We start from the raw sequence: 20305 nt of genomic DNA on the forward strand, positions 1-20305 counted from the left end.
GGAGGAGAACAACAGAACAGATTGAATCCAAACTGACAACCTGCAAGTTTTATTGTCAGGGATGTGTCATTATCTCTTCCTTTTCTTTCTTTCTTTTTATTTTTTGCTGTACTTGTGTCTCGCTTGATGAGGATCTTGCTGCTTGGGAATTACTTTTTTAGTTCATTGAATTCAGAAAACTGTCTACAGAAATTTAATCCTTTCTCCTCAAGTAAGAACTCAATTGGGGACTGTGCAAATTTAGAAAAACAAATCTTTGTAAAAAAAATGTATCATTTTCAATCTGGTTTAAGTCGAATCTCATCCCTCGTCTTCATTCACTCCACTCGAATGTTTCCAAAGAAGATGCAGCAGCAGCCGCCGCTCCGCAACCAGGAAGCATTTGAGGTTTATGGCCCTCGCTCAAGTGGTGTTGATTAAGCATCCACACCACAGTATTGGCAATTTTTCCCACCCAAATCCCCTGCCAGTCCATGATTCCAACCAGCAACCTTCCGGTTACAAGCGCCTTTCTTTGAACTCTAGATTTGTGACCCTGATCCCCGTTTCCTCCCCGACTCACATCTTCCAGCTTCCTCTCAGCATTTCTTATTCTCGACTTCCACCACTCCTCTGCTCTTCCAGCTCAGCTCTTCCTTGCTCCATTTGCCGCTTCGCTCTCTCCTTGATTTCCACCGAGCCGTGCCATCACACAGCTACAACTCTCAGTCGGCGATAGAGCCGGGGTCGGGTTTCAGTCAGGATTTGTAACAGCAATCTGTTCATGGCCTGTCGATCCATTAGCTCTTTTTTTTTCCCACCCTGAGGGTGTCTGCTGTCGCTGCTCACGCTTCTGATTTGTGACCAGAGCATTGCCTCCTCTCCCCGTGGTTCTGCTTCCCCGAAGCGTTTCCGTTTTTTTATGCATGTTGCTAATGCTGAGTCTGAATTTTTGAGCTGTACTTGCATTGTTGGTACAAAAATCAATCAGCCCGTATGACTTCATTCACATGACAAGTTAGTAAAATGCTGCCAAGGTTAGAAGTGAATCTACACCAGGGGGAAAACTAGTGTTTGTGCAGCACGTATTCCATGAGATACCGTGCAATGCATTCATGCCAATGTAAGGAACTTTGTGTTCTATTGAGGTCACCAGATAACACACTGTTATGTTATTACATTCGAGGTGGGTCGGATTTGACAGTCGCTGCTGCTCTCTGCCCCAGTTGTCCTCCGTTTCCTTGTGCCCCCCGTTGCTGCATCCGTCCCTTCCAGGGAAGCCTTATTTGTCTAATGCACTAAATCTAAAGATGCCACGCCGAACTCCCACCTTACCTCTACTCCCCCCCCGCAACCATCCGAGCGTAGAAAGAAAAACAACCAAAAACCTTCCTGTCGGAGTAGTCTCTTTACTGTTTTCCATTAAGATGTTGCATCCAGTTGAAAAACAGCTCAGTGTCACAAGGATTTTTTTTAGGTGATTCTGCAGCGAACGGTGTACCTGTACAGAGTTTACATTTTATGACTGGGAGGGTTTTTTCTTTTTTAAATCTATTTCTACATGTTCATTCCAGGACAAGCAAACTATTTGCTGAAACTCCACCAACTGGAGCGAGAAGAGGTTTCTGAATGTCAGCATGAGGCGTCCACACAGTGCGGAGGGTTCCCTGTCCCTGTAAATCCTACAGGTTCAGTTCCTGCTCTGCCATGCTGTTCAGAGAACTGGGTTCATGTAAATAACCTAAACCTAAAAGGTTAAGAAAAACAGCACTTCCTAAAGCATTTGCACATACTGTACGTATCTGGCTCACGTCCAGACGTATTTCACTTTATTCTCTTTGATTAAAATAGCTAATCCACTCAAACTCACCTCCAGATCAGCCAAAAGTCCCCAAACGCTTTGCATTCATAGCTCAGTCGAAACAAAGAGTCAATCCCAGGCATTGCCGTGTATCTGACACTGGACTGTACAGCCAGCGTAGTGTGTTATCAGCTGTGTGTGTGTGTGTGCATTAAGGCTGTGCGAATGCATGTGCAGTGCGTGTGTGCGCGTCCGTGGTCTTCACCCGCTCCTCAATGTGACTGTCCGGTGAATGTGTAGCATGCTCTCGCGCACGAGGCACAGACTATAGATGTTGTACTTGCATGTGGTGACCGATGGCGACGAGACACAATAGAACACTGACAAACCAAGCGCCGGCCCGGCTCTCGCGCCCGGGAAACGCTGGAGAGATTAAACTCATCCCACATGGCTGTTTCTATTCGTTCTTCTCTACTGGGTTCGCCAAACTCCCGGCTGATCTCCTCACCCAGGTGTGAGAGCCGGGCCTCCATTTGGAAAGGAAGTAGAACATGTAGCAAACACACTGACGTGGAGGACGCCTCCGCTCACGTCCTCCCTCCAGCTCTCACAGTATGCCTACTTCCCGTATCCCCAACTTCTCAACTACAGCCTCTGCAAGCCAAAGTCCACAATGTTTGTTTACTTTTCACATATGGAAGACAAGTTTCTTCAAAGTGAGCACTTAAGATACAACAGAGCTAACAGCTTTTCTTGGAAGGTTCTTCTATAAGCTACTTTATCGCAGGAGGACAGATTTTTCTTTTCTTTTTTCTTCTTCTTCTGTCATGTTGACCTAAGAGTGCAATCATCTTTAAAAAAAAAATCCTATGTGCTAGTATTTCATTGAAAAAAAAAGAAGTATTGGTCTTGACATTTGTCCAGCAGTGACACGATGCTTTGAAAAGTACAATACTAAAAGAAGAGTGACCTAAAAGAGAAGTATTTTTCTACAGCCGTTTTCCATCCACAGGCCTTCCTCAGGTAGGTGTGCAAAGCAGAGCCGGGTGGAGTTGTCAGCCTTCCTTTTGTGTTCCTGTTTAATCACAAGGAGGCCTGGAAGGAACTGCTTAAAAAATATATTTTTAACAACCGTAGTCTCTCTAGAATGACGATGCTCATTTATAAACCTTAATCCTTTCCTTTGAAGGATTTTAAAATTGTTGCTCTAGACGTCAGTAGGACCGTAGAAGATTGAGGAATACCACAAAAAAAAAAAAACATTCAGAAACTATTTTAATACAATTCTTCAAAGGGTAAGCTCCAAGCGTAGTCAAATATTGCCACTATTGCTTTTAAAGTCAGCTACTATTTGTTTATTTTGTCTCGGAGAAGGCGTGCCATGTTCTTCCTGTGCTCTGTGTTCGCTGTGGCCAAGTGTCCAGTCGGTGTGTGTCGGACTTGTTGAGATTGGCTTCTCTTGCAACAGCTAAATATTCCTTTTCTCTTCTGTATATTTTGGCACAAGAGCTGTATAATGTAGTTGTTTTATTTGTTCTGTTTTTCAAAGATTGATCCATATGTGTGGTTCTTTTGCTCCTGGGTGCACTGTTTTTGCTGATTTATTGGTATTGCTTCCATGCAACAATGAAAGTTATTTATTGCAAATACCAGAGTCGTGCTTTTTTTTTGTGTGTTGGTGAAACATTGAAGGAATCAGTGCATGCATAAAGATAGTCATCATGCTATGTTGTGTATTTGAACTCCAAAGGATCCAAAAATCAACCTTTAATCTCTTGAACATCCTGCTGCAGGATCATCTGTTTAAACATCTATGTCAGCTTTGTTGTTTACAGACAACAACCTAATAGTAAAGTAAAGCATCTCATTACCCTACAAGTCTCCCTTGGCATTACAGGACAGCTTGTTTACCTACTGCCCTCCCAGCCACCTCCTGCGGGCTGGATGGCTCGCTGCCTGGAGCAGCATCGCATTTCAGGACACTCACACACAAACACACACCTGCCAGGAAATCCACATACGAGGGACAGTGTTATGCAGAGCGACAAACGGAGTGGAGGCTGTTAAGCAGACTTAAGGACAGATGGTGGCGTGTGTGAATCCATCGTGTGTATGTGAAGATAAGCCGAGGACAGTGCGATAGCACATATTGTTTCAAAAGTGTCATGCAATATCTGTGGTGTGACTCAGTGACCTTGATATGGGCAGAGGAGCACACACACACACACACACACACACACTGGACACAGTTATCTTCCACAGTGGCATGCTGTGTGTGTTTGTGTTGTGGAGAAATCCTGGAGACGAGCTCTTCCCTGCGGTTCTGGACTCAAGGTCACAGCGTTAGATTACACTGTTTCCTCATTATCTTCATGGTAAATTGTTGTTCATGCACACGCACTAAATACCTCCTCATCCCCGTCTGTAATCTGCAAAACGAAAGAGACCACAGCCTGTTCCCAGGAAGTGGTTATCCTTTATATTACACACAGGTCATACTTACATTTAAATTAATCATTAAGAAAAAACAAAACAAAACATGTGATTAATGAATTTTACTAAATCAGTTTTACAAGAAGAAGCCACACAGCGAACAAAGACAGTTTTGGTACAAATAACTTTATTGTTGCACATTAGCACATTCTTGAAACAATAAATAGCCACAGCCGAAACAGTTTCAGAAGGATTCGTGGAAACGTCAATTTTTTCCACTGAAAAACATTGACCTGGGTTGTATCCCCTCAAAGAGCTACACAGTGAAGATATATTTGTGTATACAAGTGGAATATGACAAAATGGATAATCATATTGCTACACGATGCTCATTGTGACACATGAATTATCTTCACTTCATCCTGCAGGTTAGTCGGACAACATGAGATTTATGATTCTGGGTGAAGAACTGCCACAAAGCCGAATGCTTTGTTTGGGAATAAGTTATTTCAGTGCAAATTCTGATACTCCAGTAGAAGCTTTATCACTTGTGAAGTTCCTTTTCGAAAATGTATTATCCAATTATACGACCACCGAACTGCAGGGATTGCTAAAAAAAACTGATCTGGTTATTATAATCAAGTCTATCACTCAAGGAGAAAGTATAGATGCATAAGAGAGCTGTAAAATGCCGACAAAAACAAATCAGTGTACATAAGCAATGTTAAGGAGAACGTTCTCATTTTCAAGCATAATATTAATCACACCCTGCTTTAATCAAAACAATAAATCATGATGGGGTAGATATTAAAATAAAAACACATTTGTCAACAAAGATATTGGTAAGTTGTCACACATGATAGAAAAATAAACGTAGAAAATAATATCTCAAGACATAAAACCTCGAGCTGATTGGATTCCATCTCTTGCTGTGCAACAGTGGAGAGTCCACAAAACGCCCAACATGAGGATGAAGGATGAGCTCTGACACAAGAAACACAATCCACTGCTTATTTAAAAAAAGGAAAAAAGAAAAAGAAAAGCTCTAAAAAGTCTTTGTATGTTTGGATTTGGATGTATGTTTGTGTGCTCTTTCAATGTGTGTATTTTCCAACACAGAGCAGCACGGGCCGACGAGCCTCAGCGTGTTTCTCTTTCTCTTCCAGGACAGGTTTCAATGCTATCGCTCTGATTGTGAATACATGTGTTTGTTGTCTCTTGCACATATGTCTATATATACACACACGGTCCCCTATACGTCCATGAGAGATTCGGGATCTCTCCGCGCTCAGACGTGGGCGCTCTTGGCATGATTGGTGGTGGAAGCGGCAGGCGCGTTGCCTCCTCCGTGCTTCGAGTAGTAAAAGTGATTGTTGTCCTGGTAGGGATGGGAGGAGGAGGCGTCTGATGAGCAGGCCAGGATGAAGCCGCCCAGCAGCGTGAGCAGAGTGCCGGCCCATCCGCTGTAGAGGGAGAAGCCAAATGACATGAGGCCGTGCTCATGATGGGCCCCGATGGGGAACCAGACGGTGGACACCATCCCACACATGGCTGGGGGAAAAGAGCCAGAGAAAATATCAGAATACAGACAATCAAGTGCATTCTGCTACATTTCTAACATGCACCTAAAATAACAGGCAAGTTAGATCTGAAATGCAAAACTCTTAATAAATAATACATGCTGAGCGTCATACTGTCAAAGAACATCCAGCAAATCTTAAGTGACTTTGGGTTTTAAACTTATTTACAATGTGAACACACATTTTGAAAGAAAAAGACCAAGAACAGCTGAGTTTTCACATCCTGGAGGGAGAACAGAGTGGGGATATTGGTTTATTCTGTCAACGTAAAGCCACATTTCATCTGCTGATATGCTTGTCAGACTCTTTCTATTCACTTGTGTGCACCTAACTTCATCCAGCTTTCACATTCAGACTCACTGAGACATAAACTTAGAAAGACTTTGATGAAATGTGTAACTGATAAGTGTGTTGTGAAAAAAAAGAGAAACTATCCGAACTCCAGATGCTGCGTTTGTTTAATATTTGAGAGTGGCCAGCCCCGTGGAAGACTTCAATCATATGGACGCAGGTGTTTGTTTTAGAGACACAGGCGCTCTAAAATGCAGCGGCGGCGGCCAAATATTTTTAGAATAAGCACCATGAAGTGGGCAGTTCAGGGAGGGGGCTCCCATGTGTTTCAGGACAAAGACAGGGTGTGGAAAAGAGTAGGTGGAGGACAGGAATGTGATTGGATCTGTGGGGGGGTTTGTGTGTGTGTGTGTGTGTGTGTGTGTGTGTGCGTGTGTGTCTCCACCCTAGGGAGGAAGGCAGTTATAGCTAACATCCCCTGTTTTCTCCAGCTCGCAGGCATTTAAAGCGAGGGCAAAAGAGGTCAGGAAGGATCGTTGATGTCTGCCTTCGTATGTTTGACCTTGAGTTCACATTTGGTTATTATTCACCGGAACATTAAAGCCACAGTGTGCGAGGAAGATAAAGATGAGTCTCCTACCGACAATGAGCACAAGCACTCCCCCGACAATGGTGCGCTTGTTCTTGGAGCTCTGAGGCTCGTTGCCAAGGCTGATGCAGGGCATGGACATGAGGAGCATTAACACTGCTGGAAGACCCAGGATGGATGCTGTGATCATCAGGGCACGAGTCGTCTGGATGTAGGCTGTGAAATGAAAAAGCCAACAGGTCCAACATGTTATCAGCAAACAATGACACCAATCCTCAATGAGAATATAGCTGCTGCATATGAACTTATCATAAATAAAATGATCTGATATGTAGGGAGACGGTGTGTACCTGGCAGATCCAGGATCTGTGTGAGTGTGATGCAGTGGTACAGTCCAGTGGAGATGACACAGTCCGCCCAGGGTCCCTTCACACTTAGTTCATCCATCTTCTTGCAGGTGTTGAGACCATATTTGCACATGGCCACCCAGTCATTAGTCGATGTGGCCACGATGATTCCCAGCCATCCGAGGACGCTGAGAAGAAACCCGCTCAGTTGGAGACATGAGTTGGCCATCCTAAAGCCCGTGCGTAAAACTCAATTCACCCCGACTTCAGAAACGCTGAAACTATACTAAAAACGCTGAAACTATACTAAAAGTCTGAAAATAAAACTTTACAGCAACAGACAAAGAGGGAGGGAAAAAACAACTCCCTGAAAAATAATGGAGGAACAGACAGTCTACAAGTTATTCCAGAGTTAAAAATGTTTTTCCCATTTCCAATTGAGTTATTCCATCAATTGAGCTCGGTCGCGCACTTCAGAAGAGTGAAGGATTCACAACATCACTTCTTATAACGGGACGCTCGGTGGAGGCAAATCTACTACAAAACTTTCAGCCAATCAGGAGCCTGTATGAGGAAAAAAAACCCTGAAAACACAACACCTTTTGTTTCTGCTCTCTGGCATTAGATCTTACTCTGTTGAATGACTGAGTCTCACTTTGTTGGAAGCAGAAAATAATTCTTTAGAAACCTGCTGCCATCTACTGGTCACTTTAGATTCCTCTGATTGAAGAGCTCGAACAAAGTTACCAAGAAAATAACTAAATGTACCTCGACTTTCACTTATGAACGCTTCTTAAAAGTATGTTTTTTAATTAATGCTATTATTTACATTTTCTGATGCGCCATGCATGTATAATTGAACAGTCAAATTTTAAAACGTGGAACCAATGATGCCTCCAGGAGGCCAATAATGGATCCAGTTGGGGTTAGGATTCGGTTTAGGATTGAGATTAAAATATTAAATTATATAATATAGGCTACATAGAGTTGTTTATATTTACATAATATGAAATTCACTATGTGAAATGAGCAAAATGGGCAAAATTGATCAATTGCACAAAATTGTGACAATTGTATGCTGATCTGTATCAGTATGTGCAGCACGATCTTTGCACAAATTGACCAAAATCGCATTACATTTTTTCTTTGAACTACAGTCTGACTGAAACCACAAAATAACTTAAACCGAGACCATTTGAAGCTGTTGGGGCAATATATAAGCAATCAGAAGTTATTTCCGAAAGTTTTTTTCCTTTCTTTTTCATGAGTAGAATTGCTACATTCATAGAGGACGAACACTTCCCTGTCAGTGAACGCAACTTTTCTGAGAACTTCTATTTCAGTCAGTATGAAAAAAAAAAAAAAATCACATTGCTTTGAGACTTTTTATTACTATATACTTCCTTTTTTTACCCCATAGTTATACTTTTTTAAAACGACAGCTTGTTTTTGTTTCAGTGTTCTGCTGAGAGCACAGAGATAAATGACATACGATTAACACAGACGCAAGATAAAAAAAAAAAAAAAAAAAGTTTATTTGAGCACGTGACCGCTCCAGTCGGAAGTTGAAGGTTCACGCGCGGGTCATTCATTGTCAGAGCCAGTGTGCTTGATATTTCCCCCAAGAGGGCAGTCAGGGGGTCGGTGCTCACGCGGGCTGACCAGCAGTTACTTTTCTATTAGAGATAGTCTGCTGGACATTATGTTGAGCTGCGGAGGCACATTTCATGGCCCAGAGGCGCTGCTCTCCCTACATGACAAACTGTGAAGTGATATTACTCCTGTCGCTGACACAGATTGCACACTCGTCATGCTTTTCCCCAACCAAACTGGACTACAGAGAAATAAGGCCACTGCTACCACAGCCATCGTCTCAAAGTAAGCTTTTTTTTTCCCCTGCTGTGTATCATGTTTATTTTATTCATGCAACGTTTTGCAGTGATTTTTCTCTGAGCCCGCAGTGCACGAGTCTCTGCAGAAATGTGCCTGCATTTGGGTTTTTTTTTTTTTTTTGGCCACTGTAGCAGCCTGTTTTAGTGTTGTGGCTGCCTGATTTGTTTTCATGCTGTTTTGTTACCAGTGTTTTCGGTGCGTGTGCTTCAACTGCCTGCCACCTGCGTGCAGCGGCACAGCTGTGTGCTGTGTCCTCTGCTCTGCCACTCATAGACAGCAAAATGCAGGTTTTGTTGTTAGAGGGTTTGCATGTGAAGTTTTTGAAATGAGTTTTGCTGGGCCAAGCTCTTGGATGCATGCCCATCCCCCCCCCTCTCCTCCCCTCCTCCCTGTTACTGCCCACAGTATAATTTCTGGTGGCAAATGAGCAGTGAGCAGCCAATATGCATCCTGCAGGAGGTCTGTGGATCTCCAAACCACTGATTGATGGGTCTAATCATCAACAGGGGGCGATGTAGCACAGCAGTCGTCCACAGTTGACATTCAGGTGTTGTAGGACATGGTGTTTCCTCCATCACGTCCTTGCTGGATGGAGTTAAGTAAGTCCTCCATCACTCACATCAGTCCAGTGACATGGCAGCAGAATAGCAATCAGTCTGAGAGGAAGACAGAGACCAGCTGAGAGGCTTCAGATACTTGTGCAAGGTCACTGTCTGCAATGCCTTGGCACACTTCCTCCTCATATGTTGTGCCCTTTCCACGTCTGTCTTTGTGTTTGTCTGGGATATGTGCATAAAAGCCAGGCCAAAAAAAAAAAAAAAAAAGTGAGGCAAGGCTGGTTGGATCGCATGTGATTCAGATTAGGTTTGCTATTAATATTTAAACAGGTAAAGTGTAACATCTGGTGTTTTCAGGTCTCTTTAGTTTTTGTTTTTTTTATGTGGATAAGAGATAGCTGAGAATCCTAATAGCTGGAGTTACCTTTCATTATTTTCTTGGAAACTTTCTTGGATTGTCCAGTATTTGTTATGTAAATCATTGTCTCAGTTAACCTACCAAACTATAACAAGGGTTGCATTTTAAATCATCCAAGTGCAGTGACTGACAATCATTCATCTGTAGTGTCGGCTAAACAAAACGCTGCTGAAAAACTGAAGGCACAGCCTGTGGTTCTGTGGTGAAGACTGATTAGTATCAGTTCAGTGTTTCTCTAAGCTGCTTCAAAGTGCAAACCTTTTTACAGTAGATAATCTGTTAGGGCTCTCACTCGGGTCATGCCAGGTAGCCTTGTGATGTTTTAACGGAGGCGCACTGTTTTTCTTTGATTTTCAGACAGTAAATGAGGTCTACTCTTTGTAAACAGACACTTACTGGAGTTAAGACAATTATGCAACTCTGCAACACCTCGTACAAGGTCTTCCCACTACACAGCCCTCTGGAACGCATGCTTGGTTCGTATTGTTTTGTTATCTCAACCGCCTGTTTCTGTGGAATTAACTCATCAGTGTACAGATACGGGATGGTTACATTTAAACTGAAATCTAAGAGACTCTGTTCGATACTGGTGTATGAAATGAGAGACATAACCACATTATCGATCACAAGGGCAAATAGTCTGAGGCATTCATCCATGTAGACGGCGTTGCACTTCATCTCTCTCACTATTTACTCTATCTTATTCACATAGATGTGATTTCTCATTCCTGCAACTTCTCTCAATACTCTTCTAATAGAGATGGATGAGTGATTGATGGATTGATTGATGGCTTCATGAAGCTGAATCAAAGAGGGAGGGGGGGGAAAAAAGGATGTGTGTGCACGTGTGTGCATCGGGGTGGGAGAACATAATGAACAGAGGCAAAGAGGAAGCACCCTGAGAATGGGCAGAGAATACCCCTCTATGATTCCCAGAGCAGTTTGTCTGATACAGGACGAGTGAGGCAGCAAGGGAATGGGAATATTATGCTAATGAGATGAGGACTGCAACAGCGACACTGACATAGAGGGATGATGGGATTCTAACCCTCCTGGGGAGAAAAAGAAGGAGGGACCATGGGGATCGGCGCATGTTCACTCTGTGTGTGTGTGTGTGTGTGTGGGGAACCCGACCACAGCAGACAGAAAGTGTGACTCCTCTCCTCCACTTCATGCTGTCAGAGCTGCCACTCAGGCGGCGGGAAGAAATGAGGAGCGAGCGATTCGCTCTTTGTCTCTGCGAACCAAGACTAGTGGTCCGGCTCGGAGGTGGGGTCGGAGCGGACGGGTATGAGTTATGAGTGGGGAGGCGAGGAGGAGCGATGATAGACTGATCGAAGGAAGAGAAGAACCTTTTTAGGCCAGCCCCCTGTGATGGAGTGGCAGCCATACAGGATGAGTCATCCTGGCCTCGGGGAGCGATAGGTACTTTTTCAAACAGTTGTCAAGTCGCATTCTGTGATTAACAGGAGGCAGAAGCCGAGGAGAGGATGATCAGTTTGTGCGCGGAGCAATGGTGACGTGACTTGAACTGATGAGGTTTCAATCAAAGTGCTCCACACTTGATCTGTTACAGCGGGGGGGATAAAGTGTTGTTCATCGTTTAATTCTGCAATACAAATAACATCTGCTCAGCAAAGGGGCTATCAAGTAGATCAATTACAACGCTTATTTATGCTTGTCTCATTTTCTAAATAGAACTTCAATTCCTGTTTCTTGACATTGACTCTTGATTCTGTAAAACTGAAACCCTTTTAGGTTCCGCTTTTCTCTCCGTCTTGATTGGGCCTTTGTGGATGTGGCTGATGGTCATTTCACAGCTTGTAGTTCTCAAAGAGACATTATGTTGGAGTTCTGTCATTAAACTTGCGTGTGGGGATAGTTTCTGCTGACGTCTCTGTATTCGAAGGAGACATAAAGTAAAATCCTTAAACTCCAGGTAACAAACTTGAAGTGTTTCTCAGTTGTACTGATGAAAATTACCTTGCGTCCCAGGGTCCGTGCCTGTTGTTAACATGCATCGCTTGTCAGATTTTTTCAAAGACACGATTAAGATGGATTACCCATGCATCTTTTTTTTTTTTCCTCTCACAGCATGCATATCAATCCTTCACATCAGTTTCTGTCACAACGCGAGTATCTGGGTGCGCCGTTACCTGTTTAGTATGCTCGACGCTACTTCTATTTTCTTTCTGGACGTAAACTTCTACTCAGCAAATTAGTTTATAACAAAAGGTCAAAGTGCTGCCAAGCCTCTACACAGAGAACTGATATTAACTAACTGTTGCACGATCCTTCAGTTGTTTAAAGTTGTGTCTCGCTTTATGGTTGCAAAGCTATCCGCTAAATCTACCACCAGACGTGTGGCTGAAGCTGTGTCACGGTCCCACACACTCCTTTGTCTCCGGCTGCGTGACGGAGCAGACGGAGCAACGCTGCTGCAGTGCGAACAGACTCCAAACTTGATTTGTGTCTAATCCTCCGGTGTGTCTGCGGTTGTAGCGGCCATCACTCACCGCTAACCGTGTTAGCCATTAGTATCAATTAATCTCGGCAAACGCCGTCGGCCATTACACTCAATACATCACCGCCGGCTCTGCTAACTATACAGCGCGCGGAACATAGCGGCGCGGCGCGGCCCGGTTACTCCGTGGGAGAAGATGAGAGATAAATGTGTCATTCCCCATATGGCCGAAGGAGGAGGGAAGTTACAAGAAGAAACATGCAAGGAGACAGAGGTCGGGGAAGAAGACGGAAAAAGAAAAAGATGCATAACTCACTCGGGCCCTTTGGGACTGACGGGTACAGACTCTGTCAACACAGTAAATACACCCTCCGCATTTGTCATAATAGTTCATTAGTGTTGGGAAGAGATTTACGTGAGGAGAGTGGATTAAAAAAAAAAAAAAGGGGGGATATTTTGTTTTGCAGGAGACGTGTTTGGTAACTCTGATAGGGAAACATCTTTTGAAGCCCCTTGACAAGCTGGCACCTCACCACATAAACTCACTTCCATTAAGACGGAAGCCTCCTCTCTTCTCCACCCCCCCCCCCCCCCCCCCCCCCCTCGCCGTTTCTCTGTCCGTCTTTCTCTCTCCAGCATTTTCAACCGCTGAAATTAGCCTCCTCATCATTCCACTCCTTATAATCCTCCCCCTCCTTCCTCTGTTGTCACCAGGAATAGAATAATCTATTGCTCTTTACATGGTGGGCTGTGCATTATCTAATATAGAAGATGGGGACGTGTTGGGCAGCGAGACGGAGAGAAGGAGGGAGAGATGGAGGGAGATAGAGAGAAGGGGCCATGTCGCCGCTCGTACATCATTTTGATGAGAGCCTCTGCAGTGCTGGACTGATTTGAAGTTGAGCCATATGTGAACCATTGGATTACGTTACATCACTTAAAGGGGTAGTTCGACATTTTCGGGAAGGCTGTTTCTCGTTGGGAGAGTTTTCTGAAAATGTTGATATCGACCTGCGCATTAAACGTGGACCATCAGTCAGGGTGTGTCGAGAGCCTCTTAGCAAGAAGATGGAGAGAAAAACATTGCAGAAAAACAAAAACCAAACAGTAGTACTACTTATACTCTGAATTCCGTTTATTTTCCTTGTTATTTTATTGATGCATTTAATTTCAAAACATTAAAAACATACTGTACATAGGCACTGTGTCCATGTGAACAGTGCAATCCCAGTGCTGCTAGTTAATCATAAATAAGGTACGTTAATGCTAAATGAGACAATAAACAGCAGAATGGATGTGGTAGAAGTGTTTTTACAGAAATCTATGAAGATATTTTTCCAACTGAGAGCCTTTCTCAGATAAAACCAGGGGTTTTGCCGGAGAGTTCAATGCTCGTATTGACATATCTTTGTGGCAGTGCATTATGGAGTGAAAATTTGCTTAGATTGTTGAGCATTTTTAGAGGGTGATAGGTGGAACTTTGGGGACTTGAAGAGCATGACCAGGGTGAAAACACATGATTAAATACCTGTACACCTCTCTAAATGATCAGTTTTACTCTAAACACTAAGCAGTACCAGTCTTTGCGTTCCCATATGCTTTAAGAAAGATAATTTAATTTATTTATAATCAGTGTTGTTGACACTTTTTGTGTCATTTGGCGCTGTTGCTTTCTTACATTGCTCATGACTGTTGTTTCCAGGAAGCATGCAGCTGTTTCAAACAACGGCTGAGACAAATCTACCAATTAATACACGCGCCAAATAAAAAGTTAGACGCTGACCAATGTGGAACTTTTGGTCGCTGGAAGATATTTCCCTCAGGTGTTGGACTAAAGTTCACAGGGTCGCTATAAACAAAACCCCAAAGCTGGTTAATGTCTCCTGGACAATATGCCATTAACCTCCATATAAACTTTATAAACTATGACAGCGGTGTGTTTAGGCTGTCTGGCTGACCCCAAGTGGCTGAACAGGAATCAATACTGCTTGAAAGGGAGCAAGCCGGCAGACAAACGTATAATACAATCCCTTGGTCAGTCAGGCTTTTACACCAGCTGTGCCTGATCCCCGGGAATCAACCGGCTTTTGACACTTCTTTATATGAGTGCTGACGCATTGTCACAAGTGCTGATCCACTCCACGATCGCCTCGTCGGACAATTTCATTATTTATTTTTCAGATTAGATTAACTGTAATGGACGGGGGTCAACGACCCAAGAAGATCATTACTTATCCACTGACTCAGGCCTATACCTCGCGATTCCTCAATTACCCGCTGACAGACAGGAGTGTGGAAACAGGGTCATGCCAAAGCCAAAGCCCCCCCACATATATTAGGCTAAATCTCCTTCCTCTCACCCCTCTACCCCTCTCGGGGACTCTCCAGGGAACATGGATAAGATTGAGTGCTCCATTGTTTCTGCTAATGCGGTTTAGCTGCCTGTCAAGAGGCAGCTGGGAACTGCTCCAGCCTTAACCACCAGCTCGTGTCTGACTGTTGCCATGTGTAAATATATACCTATATATGTCTGCATGTGTGTATGAACGGTGATGCACTCGACTGTGCATGCACCACAAAGCAAATTCATCATTTTTTTGTGCGTACATGCCAAAAAATTTAACCAAAATCATTACTTACCGTCTTGTCAACGTTATGTCATAGTGCTTCGATATATGTTCCTCTTCCTCTATCATCCAGTCCCTATCCTTAAAAATTTGCATTCATTGCCCCCGCATCCACACCCTCAGCCACAGAGATGCATTTAAATGTATTTACCCCCTATCTGCCTTTGCTCCCTGACTGCCAACACCACTCTTCCCCCTCTTAAATAAACCAATTTAATCACGGAGGCTTCTTTGCCCTTGTGCATTTCTGTGTGTACGTGTTTACTTGTTTGTGTTGAGAAGTGACTCGGTGTGTGTGTGTGTGTGTGTGTGTGTTTGTGTGCGTGAAAAGAGTGTGTGAGAGAAATCCCCACAGGCTTGAGCGGGTGCTTGCAAGCATGCACGTGCATCCTCCTCTTCCCCTGTCAGTGCAGGGTTCAGTGATGCCCAGCATACTCATCCAAAATCGGCGTGACCTTGCCAGTCAGCTAGTCAGTCAGCCATGGCAGGGCATCCACTACACCTGGCCTCGTGCGTGCGTGCGTGTGTGTTTGTGTGTGCGTGAGCGCGCGTGCGTATACGCGGATGAATCACATTCCTGTTCCTTCCTGTCTAATTTGTCTAGCTTCAACTGTAACAGACAAACAAGACCCCACTTTGTCTCCAAAGATGAGTTGATTAGCATCTGATTGGGCCTTTTAATCCTAATGACTTTTTCCACCACACGCTTTAAGATCACTTCGGCTTTGTCACCAAGTCCCATCCAATCAAACCGGCTCCTTTCAGGCCCGTCCCAGAGTGACTGCGATGATTGCATAATGTCACATATTGAATGTTTCGGAGTCTGAAAAGTCGCCACTCGAGATTGCGAGACAAGCTGTGATTCCCTGGCATCGGAAGATGAAAAGTAAACACAGTATTTTCCCCTTAATAAATACTATCAAAAATGTTCAAAAGCATTTATCAGGTGCTTATTCCCTCTTTGCTTCATTTGGAACTGTTCAGCAGCTGACACATTATAAGTGTAAGTGTTCTTGAAAAATGCCTAGATGTGGATGTTTTGAGTTGGAAATGTGGAGCAGAGTGTTAGGGCAGAAAGAAGCTAAGTGCTGAGCAAACCCTGCTTGGATAAATAGAGATTAGAAACATGCACAGAGTTGCCAGCTAGGTCTTCTGTGAAATAGACCAGACTCAAGGCAAATTGCAAACAATGCAGCAAGGAGCTGTGATACTATGATTTCGAGGCAGGCCCGAGTAAATCTGCCGAAGGAAACACTGATCTTGCATCTCATCAATCATTTCTGCACAAACAGAAGCACCTGCGTGACTTTTGTTCTTATTCTGTAAACTTCCTGCCTCCTGTGGGGAAAGATTGAGCTTAATTTATTTCTCTTCAAAATACGACTTGGCTGTGAGCCCTTCAGTGGAAACCCAGAGCGGTGTCTCCATCATCCTAATATTAAAATGGCCCGGATCCCTCCCCGTGCCCCTCATCCGTTCTGGCTGGCACACCCCAGGGCTGTTTGTCACAGGCAGCTTCTCATGTGAGAGCGGGCTTGACATCGGTCCACCAGGAAAGACAGATGACACATTTTTGCTACACCTTTATGTGATTTCAGCGACTTGTCTGTCAAACGACTGCAGAGACGGGAAATGCGTGAAAACCCACTGGGTCAAAGCAGAGCTGGAAGTGAATATTGGTTCCGATTCTTCATTTTATTTTATTTTTTTTTTCCCCCCCCTCGCTTCTTGACTCAACTGCCGCTATCCCTCTTCTTTTTATATTTCGTCTCAGCAATGCTTTATGCAGACTGAGCACAAGCACTCTGCACTGCTGCCTCAAAAACTATTACGTACAGAAGTTGGATGTGTTCTTAGATAAGACATCAGAGTTTGTATTTAATGATTTTTCTTGCCTTGGAAAACGTTATCTTACAATTAAATTTAACAAACTAGCACACTAGTGGCTTGGCATTTCACAGACTGATCAGCATCAATGTTCTTTCCCTTTGACGGGCTTGTCAAATATAGATCTGTACTTCTGATACCCTACTCCGTCTCCACCGCCTGTCCTTGTGCTGCCCGCCGCCGGTGCACAAGCAAAACACCCTATCTGGTCATTATATAGGAGTTTTTTCAAATTTTCTAAATTGTTAGCCAATAGCAATAACATTTTACGGCCTTCATCACTTCTGTGCACGGCTGCACGGCGTAGTCTCTGATGAAAGCAGAAGGGGGTTGTTTTCAACTAATGATATTAGTTTATTAAAAGACAAAGATTTACTGTGCTTTAGTGAAAAAGTTCAGGTAATAAATGTAATGATGCTATAGAGACTAGATAAAAACAAGAGCATAAATAAGGGACTCCAGCTGCTGTTTGTTAGAAACTTACTATAGATTTCTATTTCAAAGAAAAAACGCTATTCATTGCAATAGTCTTAGTCTTTTATTCAACCAAAATAAACTATTTGGCTTTCAGAAAATGGAGAGTGAGAGTTTTGTTGGGGTTAGGGGATAGACTTAAGTTATTGTACCATCTTTAGATTGATTTTAAAATACATATTTTTGATGTTTCTTATACTTGTTCTGGTAATGTAGTTTAGGTACATTTTTAAAGGCTATTTCTCGTCGAGAGCTTGGATTTATTCTCAACCATCTCTGCAGCAAATCACACTCCGATTACAGGACAGAAAATGTTTGTTGGATGCTGCGGTAATGATGGATAATGCATTCATGCTCTGGCAAAATTGTGCTTTTTTTCCCCACTCTTAAAATCTATACTCAGACTCTTAAATCGCTGGAAAACAGCGTAAACCTCAGACATCAGGAATCGGCATCGCCATTCCCAGCATGCAGCTGACATAATGCATCGTGTTCGTTTGATTTTTTTTTTTCCCTCTGTTGCTCCCTCCTGCAGGCTGAGAGAAGTGATTTAGTGATTTAGTATCAGTAGAGCTGCTGAGGAGGAGTTGTCTAAAGGGGAGTAATAGATGGACGGGCAAGGATCACAAGGGGATCACAAGAGGGCTGCTCAGCTGACACTGAACGGTCTGAATCAGGCTTTCTGAAGGACTTCAGTAATTCACAGTTTGAACTGGGCCCAGGGGATCGCGAGGAGGCAAATAGAGCGAAGGGTGGAAGAGGAGCAGAGAAGGAAATTGGAAGGAATGGAGAAGAACATGACTGCAGACCTGCATACGTCTGAGAAGAACAATAATTTTAGGGAGAGGGAATGGATTGATCTCTGAAATAACCAGTGGGCTGAGATGTTTTTCAGAGCAGCAGAGAGCAGACTAGACGAGACTATTAAAGTGTGAAAGCGCGGCGGCTGGAAAACATCAAGACAAACAGGAACGTGTCCAACACAGAAGATTAATGTTGGTTATTCAAGCTCGCGGTGGATTAATCAGCTCTCATGTTGCCAGTTCGAACCACATAATTTATTGAATGGAGAAAGTCAAACACAATACATTTAAATCAGCTCAGTTCTGACTTGGCACACCTGTTACGAAAGCTTTTGTACAAATAGCCACAATGAGAACAAGTGACCTATCATCGCTCTAATTCAATAGTCGTCTTTGTTTTAACTGTGCAGCAGCAACTTTATTGATTGTAAAACAACAGAGCACTAATTGTCTCTTTAATTTGCTGTGTATTTAAGTCTTGAGAGGATGGCATCCTTATCAGCGCAAAGCCAGGCACCGGGAAACGGCGCTGGAATCTCACACAAAAGCACCTCCAGGATGGATGTGCGGCGCACAGCCGCACGATCAGGCGCATGCAAACACGGCCCGGGCGTCACGGACGTGACTCACGCACGGGTGCCTTCAAACACACACACACAAGCACACACACACACACACACACTGGGGCACAGCTCTACCTGTGAGTGGCCCGCCCCCTCAGAGTGCTGCTTCATCTGTCCAGTCATGTATGAGTGTTTGAATACCTTCAAGGCTTGTGCCGGAGCCCGCTTGCTCTGCAGCCCTAAGCCGTGAGAGGCAGAAGAAAGGGGGATTTGCGAGTTCACCACTGGATGCTGAAATGACTGTGATGCTTTGGCGAGTTCTGCTCGTGTGGGATTTAAGTGGCTGAGAAACTCGAGGAACGTTTTTTGCTCCTCTGATTCAATCCACTGACTGATCTGTCTTTGGCAAATTTAATACACGAATGAAAAATTTAAAACCTCGGGGGCTGAAGAAGCTCTTGACTGCTTCCTTTTCAGCGTGTTGTAATAAAAAGTGTCATTGTGAATGAAAATACTCTGTATAGCCCTATGGGTGCATTTTACAATATATTTGTGTATTGCCAACCGTACAGAGATGTCCAATCTGCCGATTCGAGTCATAAATATTTAACGCGAGGTGTTTAGGAGGCAATTCTTCGATATTTAGCCAAGTTAATCATTTAGGGCCACAGATACTCTGTTACAATATTTCCTAAATCTGTCCAAAGTGTCAGTTCCAGTCTCTTTTTGCTTATCCTTAAGCCAGGACCGGCTTAGACTGATAAGACGAGCTACCCGAGGGTCACTGTCTGCTTAGCTTCTGCTGGCCCGTGTGTGTGTGCGTGTGTGTGTGTTGATGTGTGTGTGCCCACATGCGGACACGTGCATCCTCGCATTTCCAAACGATTAGGAATGGGCATGTTCGGCTGTGCGCACGCATGTGCGTCGGTCTTCATTATGTGCAGTCGCCGTGCGTCTTGTCAGCAGTGCTGATGTGCAGGAAGTATTGAGACGGACGGGGGATCTGCTTTATCTCTGCTCTGCTGCCGTATTCGGCTTTCCCGTCCGCATTCGGCGGCCGCTCCTATATGCCCCCCCCTTTCACCTGTGCCGAGATAGGGTCATGCAGGAAAATAATATTCTGGCTTTTTTTCCGCTCTGAGAAAATGTACTGCTGTGTGCATTTCTATATATTACTTGTCGCTGTAATTTGCTCTGCCCTTCCTGACCCGAGTTAATTTACCTGTGCTCAACAATTTTTCACCTCATGAGTTTTTAACTGGATCGTAATAAGCCTTAATGACTTCTGTTGTGACTTTAGCCACTTCTCTCCCCTTTTTGCCTCTCTTTAATAGCACAATCCACACGATTACTCCACTTTATCTCCCTTCATATTTTGTCTGAAAATTAAGCCATGGGCATTAAACTTTTAAGTAGCTGGTGAAAATGTTTGTTAAAACATATTGTTTGAAAACGCGTGTTTTAGTGCTCTCGCCTCATTGGTTCAAATCCAGGCCTTCCTATGGACTTTTGCATGTTCTCGCTGTACATGCATGGATTTGCTCTGTAGTTTTCTCGAGTAGTTCAAAAAGTTTCATATGAGGTTAATTGGTGACCCTC

General features: G+C 43.8%; 1 protein-coding gene across 1 annotated transcript; it reads right to left on the reverse strand.

The window, feature by feature from the left end:
* Positions 1-4404: 4404 nt before the first annotated feature.
* On the reverse strand, positions 4405-7249 carry cldn11a (claudin 11a). Its single transcript, XM_030116426.1, has 3 exons — positions 7024-7249; positions 6725-6889; positions 4405-5764 (listed from the first exon to the last, which is right to left on the reverse strand). Exons 1-3 carry the CDS (start codon positions 7247-7249, stop codon positions 5502-5504), a joined length of 654 nt encoding a protein of 217 aa, XP_029972286.1. The 3' UTR covers positions 4405-5501.
* Positions 7250-20305: the final 13056 nt, after the last annotated feature.

This window comes from Salarias fasciatus, chromosome 19 (genome assembly GCF_902148845.1).
Source record: "Salarias fasciatus chromosome 19, fSalaFa1.1, whole genome shotgun sequence".
Classification (NCBI taxonomy): Eukaryota; Metazoa; Chordata; class Actinopteri; order Blenniiformes; family Blenniidae; genus Salarias; species Salarias fasciatus.

Bases quoted from the DNA above. Each gene is read 5' to 3' on its own strand.
- cldn11a (XM_030116426.1), bottom strand. From the start codon at position 7,249: ATGGCCAACTCATGTCTCCAACTGAGCGGGTTTCTTCTCAGCGTCCTC. The intron at 6,890-7,023 runs GTACACACCGTC...TTCATTTCACAG, and splicing joins ACAGATCCTGGATCTGCCAG to CCTACATCCAGACGACTCGT. The intron at 5,765-6,724 runs GTAGGAGACTCA...CTTTTCCCCCAG, and splicing joins AGTGCTTGTGCTCATTGTCG to CCATGTGTGGGATGGTGTCC.